Source organism: Nestor notabilis, unplaced genomic scaffold (assembly GCF_000696875.1).
Source record: "Nestor notabilis isolate BGI_N333 unplaced genomic scaffold, ASM69687v1 scaffold15738, whole genome shotgun sequence".
Taxonomy (NCBI): Eukaryota; Metazoa; Chordata; class Aves; order Psittaciformes; family Psittacidae; genus Nestor; species Nestor notabilis.
The window spans coordinates 36,125-46,124 of NW_009940997.1; the positions used below are offsets into that span (position 1 = coordinate 36,125).

General features: G+C 51.9%; 1 protein-coding gene across 1 annotated transcript in view; it reads right to left on the bottom strand.

The window, feature by feature from the left end:
* The window catches only part of SCN4A (sodium channel, voltage-gated, type IV, alpha subunit), a 29,618-nt gene extending 19,961 nt beyond the window's left edge, over nucleotides 1–9,657 (bottom strand). The window contains exons 1-9 of the mRNA XM_010020657.1: nucleotides 9,394–9,657; nucleotides 8,642–8,760; nucleotides 7,656–7,745; nucleotides 6,954–7,082; nucleotides 6,752–6,843; nucleotides 4,821–5,129; nucleotides 3,272–3,335; nucleotides 2,739–2,880; nucleotides 1,764–1,976 (exon numbers count right to left, since the gene is read on the bottom strand). Coding sequence (XP_010018959.1) covers nucleotides 1,764–1,976; nucleotides 2,739–2,880; nucleotides 3,272–3,335; nucleotides 4,821–5,129; nucleotides 6,752–6,843; nucleotides 6,954–7,082; nucleotides 7,656–7,745; nucleotides 8,642–8,760; nucleotides 9,394–9,657 — 1,422 coding nt within the window. The remainder of the gene's footprint in view (nucleotides 1–1,763; nucleotides 1,977–2,738; nucleotides 2,881–3,271; nucleotides 3,336–4,820; nucleotides 5,130–6,751; nucleotides 6,844–6,953; nucleotides 7,083–7,655; nucleotides 7,746–8,641; nucleotides 8,761–9,393) is intronic.
* Nucleotides 9,658–10,000: the final 343 nt, after the last annotated feature.

Sequence of the window (10,000 nt, forward strand, 5' to 3'; positions counted from 1 at the left end):
GACAGTCCTTGCCTCCTCCCTTCCATTCCCCACCCATACTAAGCTTTCCACAAGCAGGATTAGATCTGTTCAGATTTGGTCAGGGTGAATAATTCATGAGGACAAAGCTATGCAAACCTCCCAATTCCCATCTTAAACAGAATGCTGCTCTGAATTTGTCAATATTTGGGTCAAAAATTGCATTTTTAATTCCAAGTATTTTATTAGGTTTTCATTTGCTCATGCGGTCATTTCTTCTCTCACCCCCTGCCCCTTCCTTTCTGACAGTGGTATTAGTATTGGCAGCTTACTACACCCTCTGGTAGCACTAAGATGCCCCAGTGCCAGGGGAACCTCTGTTCCCACTGCACATCGCTGAGATGCAACGCTCTGTCGCTCGATATTAAACAGATCCAAATGCCCATTTCACAGAACCCCAGGCTGGTTTGGGTTGAAGGGACCTACCTTAAAGCTAATCCAGTTCCAACTAGAGCAGGTTGCTCCAAGCCCCTGTGTCCAACCTGGCCTTGAACACTGCCAGGGATGGGGCAGCCACAGCTTCTCTGGGCACCCTGTGCCAGCGCCTCAGCACCCTCCCAGGGAAGAGCTTCTTCCCTGTTTGCTGTAGGTGCTTTGCCCTCACTCTCAGCCTTATTCTCTGCCTTCTCCATTCCTCTAGGTGACAATAAAGCACCATTTCTTAATAAGCTTGTGGGCAACTCACTGGTAAAATTGCTTGCAAATCCAGCCACAGCACCAGCATTCTGTCCAGCCCTGGAGTCCCCATCCCTGGGGCAGGGCTTTGTTTAGACCCATCTTGCAAATAGCAGCAGCCAGATAAGAGCAAGTCACTTCCTCAGAGGATGTTGTGGCTCCACACAGATAAGCAATGAGATAGAGGCTCTAGAGTAAAACATTGTTCTGTGTCTCTCTCTACATGCAAGGAAGCTGGTCTTTTGCCCAGACTAACAGTTAGATTTGCAGGGATGTTCCCGGGGGATGTTGCTGACATAGAACGAAAGGAGGATTAGAGATGGAAAGTGGCTGGGCTGCAGTATCAGACATCACAGAAGCTTTTCCCCGTGGTTCTATAGGCATGTTGTGCTGAAAAGAGGCTCCCAAGGACTGGAAAGGGGCTAAGGTAACACCTGAGACCACAGTGGAGCAAATGTCTCTTGTCTAGACTCTGCTTTTGCCAAGAAAGGTTGGACCAGATGATCCTTGAGGTCCCTTCTAACCTGGTATTTAGAGAGTCATGGAATAGTTTGGATTGGAAGGGACCTTTAAGGATCATCTAGTCCACTCCCACCATGTAATGGTTTGCTAATGCATTGAGCTTCGCTGCAACCACCCTCTCTTTCTTGGGCGCTTCTTTCCTACCCTGATCATAATCTGCCCATAGAGACTCTCTGCCAGGTTTCCTGCTCCTGATGTGCTGCAGGAAGATAGATTATTAGTTCTGGTGCCTTTCGTGCCCTATTTCTCACCTCTCTTCCTTTCAAGCAGCATCCCACCTCTGTGCTGCACGTCTGCTGCCTCCCAGTGTTCCTGGGTTGGATTTGGGATGTGGAAATCCATCTTTTCAGTCTTTTTTTTCTTCCCCCACCCAGGAGAGTATCTTAACTTCTGCTCTGACCCCCCAAATAGTAACTCAATTATTATCTTTGCTTACTATGGCCCAAATTTGGATTTTACATAGAGGAACCACCACGCTTGTTACCTCCTCCCCTTTTCTCCCCCTTTTTCTAAGGTCCCTCGTTTTGGCCCCCACACTTTGCACCAACCATCTTCTCTTGCTCCTCTTGTTGCTTCTTCAGCTGCTCCATGAGCTGCTGGAATTCCTCCTCCTTCTGCTGCTCCTCCAGCAGCGTGGCGTCATTCTGCTCCGCGTAAGCCATGGCCACCACCGCAAGGATGAGGTTGATGAGGTAGAAGGAACCAAGGAATATAACCACCACAAAGAAGATCATGTACGTTTTCCCTGCTGCACGCAGCGTCTGTGGAAAAAGGAGGTGTGGAAAAAGGAGGCTTCCAATGGAAGCTCTTGCACCGGGGCACCCTCCTGGTTGTGGTGGCAGGACAATATTTTGCTTTCATCTTCCCCAAGGGCTGGTTGTTGCCCAGTTGACCTCCCTGTAGCCACAGCACTGGGTTAGGACTTGTGTGAAGCAGCCACACTGCTCTGTGCTATCTGGTAGCCCAGGGACTGCAAGAAAACATGGAGATGGGACTAATATTTCTTTAGAGATTCACTTTGCTGTGGCAGGAGCTGATGCCTCTCAGCTCCCAGCTTCTCAGGTCTCACCCTTGGGCCATGAGTGGTCTTTTTCTAACTGTGGATCTGGGCACAACCATTTCCAGAGGACACATGGAGCCTTTAGACATTGGCTTGCTCTTAATCTAAACTGTCTCTGGACCCAGGGTGAGCTGGGATTTCATCTTCTCCTTAGAGGATGACTCAGTGCAGGGAACAAGTGGCTTTTCCCCCTTAACTCCAGCCAGAGGTGCACTAGGTACTTTTATAGAGCCCTGACTTCCATGATCCAGCTGACAGCACACCCAGGATTTGCTATGGGAAATACACTCAGGTTGGGCAACAGGATGGGACTGGGCCCAGCTCTGCTGGCCCTGGTTAGACCCATAAACCACAGGACAAGGTCCCACAGGTTTCTAATCAAGTGACTTTTTGCCTGTGCTGGATCAGGGGCAGCACCAAAACAAGAGGAACATTTGCACAGGGGTAAAGATTTGGTGCCTACCAGCTGGAAGAGGTTCTCCCAGAAGTCCTGCGTCATGAGGCGGAAGAGGGCCAGGAAAGCCCAGCTGAAGGTGTCGTAGCTGGTGTAGCCATAGTTCGGGTTCCTCCCCGCCTTCATGCACTGGTACCCTTCAGGGCACTTCCTACCAAAGGAGCCGCAGGGGCAGCTGGATTGAGACCCTGGTGCTGCCCCTCCTGCTCCTGCAGCGAGAGTCTCCATCCCTGGAGGTGCTGAGATGCTTCAGAAGACCTTTCCCCTGCGCTGATACAGTCGGGATGTCTGGACTGATACCACCTTCCCCAAAGCTGGTACATTCAGCATGCCAGGAGTGATACTCCCAAGCTGATACAGTTGGGATGCCTGGACCAATACCTGCCCCCAGGCTGATATAGTTGGGATTCCTGAACCATTCACCCATAGACCCACATCCCCATCCCCAACCCTGTCCCATCCCAAGCACCAGTGATCCCACAAGCTGCACTGGTGTCCTTGTCCTGGGGAGCCAAAGGACCACCAGCATGAGCTGTACTCACCCAGCATCGCTGCTGTTCCCACAGAGCAGGGCATCAAGCGCTCCCTCCAGGAAGTAGAAATTGGCTTTGAGTTGGGGAAAGAGCAAGACGTCAAATTAAGACACAGACATTGATTATCAAGTTCTTGGCAGCTCCTCACGGGCAGGGCAATTCCCAGAATCCCAGTGCTGGCCACTGGGTTATCTCCTCTCTGTCAACTTTGCTATTTGCATTGAACTATTTGGCACCAGCTCAGAGAGCTCACTCATGGCATTGTTTCACCCACCCAACTAGATGGTTCCCAAGCCAATAAAGAGCTCTAGGAACAGCCAGGCTGGCCAGGGCCAGGTCCCATGAGAAGGTGGATTAACATGTAGTCAAAGGGCTGGTCTGTTTTGCTGGGAAAACATGGGAAATAGCAGGGCATTCCCAGGGAGCACTGAGGATTGCAGGGGTCCCAAGAAAGCCTGGAGAAACTTCTGTTGCTCCATGGCTTTCACCTTCCTCCTGGTACTCCCATCCCAAACAGCTCCTATTTGGTGGGGAAAACCCCCTGCTCACAGACCAGGGGTCCTTAAAGCTTCTCCTTAGAGCTTGAGAGAGGTCCCCGAGCCACAGGAGCTGCCACATGATGCCACCACAGGTCACCTACCCCCAGGGACCCACAGTCCTGGAGACTCCCACCTCAGGACACGGCTAAGAGCAGCTATGGCTGTTGCTATTTGCACTGTGCTCATTAGATCCCAAATATTGAATTTGCATGTCTACAAAGAAGCCTTCCTGTAATTAACACCAGAGCTACAGCTGGGCAAAGCAGCTCAGCTGGGACATAACCCAACCTTCTGCTGAGTGCCCTAAGTGGGATGTGAAACATCCCTGTGGAGCATCCCACCACCAGCAGCTCTGCCAGGCAGATTTCCTGAGATTTTACATTTTCAGGGAGTTCAAAGACCCAAATCCAAAGAAAAAAAAAACAAAACCAAACCCCACTGTACTTCTTTGGGCCAAACTTGCTTCAAACCTGGGGACCTGTCCGAGGACCTGTGCTTGATCCCACCCCTCCCTCCTTCCCCTCCTGTTGCCTGTCATGGTGTTTCATGCTTGGATGCAGTGGTTCCTGGGGAAGGACCTGCTATGATGCAGCAGCGAAAGGGGGTGAGAAGTGTCATCCCTGCATCTTTCCCTCTGGTTTTCAACCCAAAGTCCCATCTGCTCCTGGAAGGTTTGGTGTCTCTTGTGATCAGCCAGGGGAGCTCATGCCCTCACTAGCAAGTGGGAGAGATGGAGACACTGTTTTGTCCAGGCCTTCTCATGGTGAAAACTTTCTGGAGGATTTCAGCTTGTCCATGTGAACTGCATTTTCCTGACAAGGAGAATTTCATCCCTTCTGTCCATCCTGTGATTATGCACAACCCATTTTACCCACCAGCCACATCTCCCTGCAAAGCACCTTGGCAGGAAGATCCACGTGAACAAAGCACCTTGGTCTGAGGTGGAGGAAGAGCAAAGAAACCAGGAGGAGCAAACCAGGCTGATGGGTCAATGGAGAAGGGGATGCACAAGCATTTACCTTCATCACTGATATAGGCCTCGAAATCAAAGGTGCTGTTGCTGGTGAAGTTGCTGGTGAAGTTGCTGGCCATGTCATCGGTGAAGTTGCCGTAGAGCGTTGCGTTGGCCATCGTGCTGTTGTCCAGCCCCAAGTCCTCCAGCAGGGTGTCATTGAGGGGTGGCCACCGCACACACTTCTGCCGGAGGTTGCCCATGAAGAGCTGGAGGCCGATGAGGGCAAACACGCTCAGGCAGAAGACAGTGAGGATCATAACGTCCGAGAGCTTCTTCACCGACTGGATCAGAGCCCCAACGATCGTCTTCAGCCCTAGGGGAGAGGTGTCACTCCTGAGCTTAATTGCTCATTTGCTAGTTGTGAAGAATGTGCTATGGCATTCCCAAAAGGTGCTGGATCTGGTGGGGACATGTGGTATCACCAAGTTCACCCCATGTGCTCAGCCCCCCACCTCTGTACCACACACTACTGGGCAGCATAAACCTTTCCCCCAGAACTGTCACCCTTGGACCAGCCAAGCCTCCCCACGCCAACCTTAACCTGGCTATCACAATCCAAAGCCTACCCCAGCCTGGCAGCCATCAGTTCCTTTATATTTTCCCCAAATGCCACAGTCTGACCTTGTTTTGGCCCAAACCACTAACGTAGACCACTTTGCTGTGGCACATGGAAAAGCTATTTGCCAGCCCAGCTGGACGATGCTGAGTACTGCTTTCAGCTCCAGAAGAGCTCCTGTGGTCCAACACCTCCACATGCTGGTGTCCCATGGGTGGTTGGGAGCCCAGATGGACCCTCCAGCTTGATCCCTTCAAGCTGGAGAAACCTCAAATGAAGGTGACAAAGTGACATCTCCATTAAGCTTGGGGTTAACTCTTCTCCCCAGCATCATTGTTTCCACTACAAAGGAGGCTTATCCACAGATCATTAGCGGGCTTTTGACATGCAAGATGTTCCCATTACCCAAGGTCTAAATGGATGATGGGCGATGCCGGGACATTGTGATGTTGATCTTAAAAGCAAATCTGAGCACAGAGCTTTCTCACATGGAGGCCATTGTGTCAGTTCCCCCCCTCCCCAAACCACATAGGTAAAACCCTGTCTCCAAGGGTTTGTCTATGTTGGGAAACTGCTGATGGCAGCAATTCTAAACCAGCTTATTCTTGCAGCTGCTATTTCTGCAGAGCCTCTTGGGGAGATGCCATTCCAGAAAGAAGCAACAGCTCAGGTTTTGCTAAACGCAATTATTAACCTATTTGTTGTAAGCAAAAAGCATTCAAATACGAGCCCTGAAGATCTGGAATCTGCAGACACAAGAATGTATTCACCACAAGAAATGATCATTTTCAGTTAAATCTCACTCTTCTTCAAGAGGTCTGACCTGTCACCTCCCTGAGCTTGCACTAAGTGTTACCAAAGCAGGGTACTGGGATGGTATAAAATTTGGAGACAGCCATCAGAGGTATTTGAGAACATGCTCCTAAGACCTCAGGCTGGATGATGGGGATGATGTTAAGCACTTGCCATGCGGATTTTGCACTAATACCCATTAAATATCTCCACCCTAGCACTGGGACAGTCAGCAGTAGGGACAAAACTGAGTTTATGGCTCCAAGGACTAAGCAAAGCCTATTGGTTAATCAAACCTATAAACACAACATGAGAACAAGCCCACTTAAGGCATCTCCAAAAAGCACTAAAAACAACATCTGGCTCATCAGGAGCTTTCCCTGGCCCAAAGAAGTGAGAGCAGCTCATTTCAAGATGCAGAATCAGCAGGACCTAACCCAAAAGCCATGTGGAAAATAAGGATTACCGTATTTCCTCTGTTTTCTCTTAGAGCTGTCAAGAGAACAAGGAGTTGATGTGAACTGTGGGAAAACCTGAGCTCAAGGAAAGGGAAGACACAGAGAGCAGACCCCTTCTTTAAGTCCCACCTGGTATCACGGTGATGGTTTTCAAGGCACGAAGGACACGGAAGGTTCTGAGAGCAGAGATATTCCCCAGGTCCACGAATTCGGTAATGTAGCTGCAGGACAGGAGAGGAGAGGGCTTCAAGGGCTCTTCCAGGCACCCGCACCCCTCTTTGTCAGCCCTCCTCCCAAGGGTCCCATCCTGCCCCCATCCCACCACACTCACGCCATGGAGATGACCATGAAGTCCAGCCAATTCCACGGGTCACGCAGGAATGTGAAGTCATTGATGCAGAAGCCTCTTGACAGTACCTTGATGAGGGACTCAAAGGTGTATATCCCGGTGAAGGTGTATCTGAAATGGGAACGGTGACCATGGGGATCCAAAGGCCAGCTCAGGATGAGATTTTGTTTATCCCTGACAGCAGGACCATGTTGGGAAGCTGAGTCTGGGGGGTTCACAGGCTGCTGGGTTCTTGGGGTCCTTCACCTCATAAGGCAAGTTGGGATATCTTGAGCTACCAATCCCTTTGGTGACTATTCTGCAACACTTCTGGTCCCTGCCGACCTCCCACCACCACCATACCCTCTGTAAAACCCTGCTGAGACCCGACTGTGCAGAACCACAGTGGAACATGCTGGATTTCCCCCTTCTCACAAGGGGCTGGTTGTCCATGCTCCTTGGACTGATGGATCTGCTCAGCCTCTCCAGACTATCACTGATGACTTGTCCTGACCCACCCTGCTCTGCAGTGGGCTCCTGTCACAAGGACCCCACCAGATTTTGGGCACCAGCATCTCCCAGTGACACCTCTCTTCCTCTGAAGGGTGCCTGGATCCCAACACCGCTCTCTCAGCCCTGGCCTGGTCCTGCTGAGGACGGCCAAGGCAGATGCCCCTATCGCTGGGGGAGGAGGCAGGGACTTACTCCACGTTCTTGGACCACGCCGGGGGGTTGCTCAACGTCATAAACACACAGTTGGTTAAAATCGTGATCATGATGAACATGCTGAATAACTTAAAGCCTGGTCAAGGAGAAACGCTGTGGCTGTGGCCTGGATTCCCTCTTTCACACCGTCATGAAGCCAAGTGGAACTCTTGTCCTGGCTCCCACCTTGGTCCCGTGTCCTGACCTGTTCCTTTCTCCCAGCTCAGTCCTGCGCTCGTACTTTCCCCTTAGTCCTCCTGCTCCCGGCTCCTGCCCTCCCTATCTCCATGGTTCTGGTTCTGCGTCCCTCTTTGCCCTGTGCTCCTTCCTCTCCATCACCCCAGGATCAGCTTTCCCCGCTTGTCTGATCCTCTGCCACAAACACCACGTCTTTTTCCTCCCACCTCCTGGCCACCAACCTCTTCTGTCACCACAGCTCAGATGGGGTCACCTCCCACCCATCCTAGTGTCCCTTGTGTTCTTGGCATTCTTTCCTGTCTTTCCATCTCCAATTGTCTCGCACCGAAAACCCCAGCACTGACCAAATTGCAACATTCCTTCCCCATCCCCCAGTGTGTCCTGGTTCCTCTGTCTTCCTTCTCCCAAAGCATCCTTTGAGCTCCCCAATTCCCCTGCTTCCCGGATGGGACAGGATCTCCTGACCTGTAAACATTTTCCTTCCTTTCCAAGTTTTGCCAAGCCTCAACCTCTTCCTGGGAAGCTCCAACACTGGAATTTCTTTCCTGTTCCAACCAAACTGATTCCTTCCCTTTCCAACCAAGGCTGAGCTCTTGGTGCCACCAAGGCACCCAAAGCTGTAAAGCACCCACTCCTTAAGAAGGGACCACATGGTGGGGGCCAGCCCAGGAGATTTGCTCACCACGACGTTGTGAAACACTTCTCCCAGCCCTCTCCCAGGGTTATTTGCACTCTGAGCATCAGGGTTTGACCTGGCAGTGGAGCAGCACCACAGAGGGCAAGGATATGAATGGATAAGCACTTTGATGGCTCCTCTGCGGATGGGGTGGAAGGGCCCCAGCAGGTAGAGGGCAGGAGTTGCTGAGAAGCGGTAGATGGACTTCCCTTTATTGAGGACTATGAACGTCTGTGGAGAAGAGAGAGAAGGGAGATGAGTCAGCTCTTCTGCACACCCCCGAAACACCTAAAGATCAAGAGTTATGACTACAGGCGAGACCTCTACGCATGCTCGGGATCTCCAAAGGCTCTGGATTTTGCCAGGGAACAGATGTTCTGCTTCAGAGAAGCAACCACAGCAGCCTCGGACTATAGAACACCAAGATGGGCTCAGATGAGACCCTGAGGCATGGCTGAAATAAGAGGAGGCGCATGCTTTGGTCTTTTCCTTGGGACATACATCTAAAGCCTGAAAGGATGCTGGAGAGGGACTCTTCATTGGGGTCTATGGTGGTATAGGACAAGGGGTGATGGGTTCAAACTGAAACAGGGGAAGTTCAGGTTGGATACAAGGAAGAAGCTCTTCCCTGTGAGGGTGCTGAGGCGCTGGCACAGGGTGCCCAGAGAAGCTGTGGCTGCCCCATCCCTGGCAGTGTTCAAGGCCAGGTTGGACACAGGGGCTTGGAGCAACCTGCTCTAGTGGAAGGTGTCCCTGCTCGTGGCAGGGGTTGGAACTGGGTGATCTTAAGGTCGTTTCCAACCCAACCCATTCTATGATTCTATGAAAGCCAAGTCTACCCATGGGTTAAGGTCTGGCCCTCACCTTCTTATCCTTGTAGAATGGGTCCAGGTCCTCCAGCGGGGTCCCGATGAGCTCCAAGGGTGGGTCACCATAGATGAGGGGCAAGTTCTTCCCGGCTTCCAGGTCACTCCTGGGTTTGAGCTCTTCTTCCTCGGGCAGCTCCACATGCTGCCTCTTTATCCGGAGCGCCTCGGCCTCGGCGATGCGCTGCTCGATGGCAGCCAGCGAGGCGGGCGTGAAGGGGCGCAGGTTCTCGATGCCCGGGATGTGCGGCAGGCCGGCCATGCTCTCATTCTGCAACCAGGACGCCTGCGCCCAGCCTGCGGGGACATGGGGTGAAGACAATGCTGGGGTGGGACATGGCTGCTCAGCCCTTGAGCAAGGGGATGGCAGGGTCTAGGTGGGGTTTTGAACTTGTGAGGAAGATCGTTATGCATGGATTGCTTGCAGATGGAGCACCACATGTGCTGCTTCTCATCCAAGACCCAGCTCAGCCTCCAAGCAAAAAGCACCATCAGGTTAAGCACCCTATGATAAAGAATCCCAGACTGGTTTGTGTTGGAAGGGACCTTAAAGCTCACCCAGTTCCAACCCCTGCCACGGGCAGGGACACCTTCCACTAGAGCAG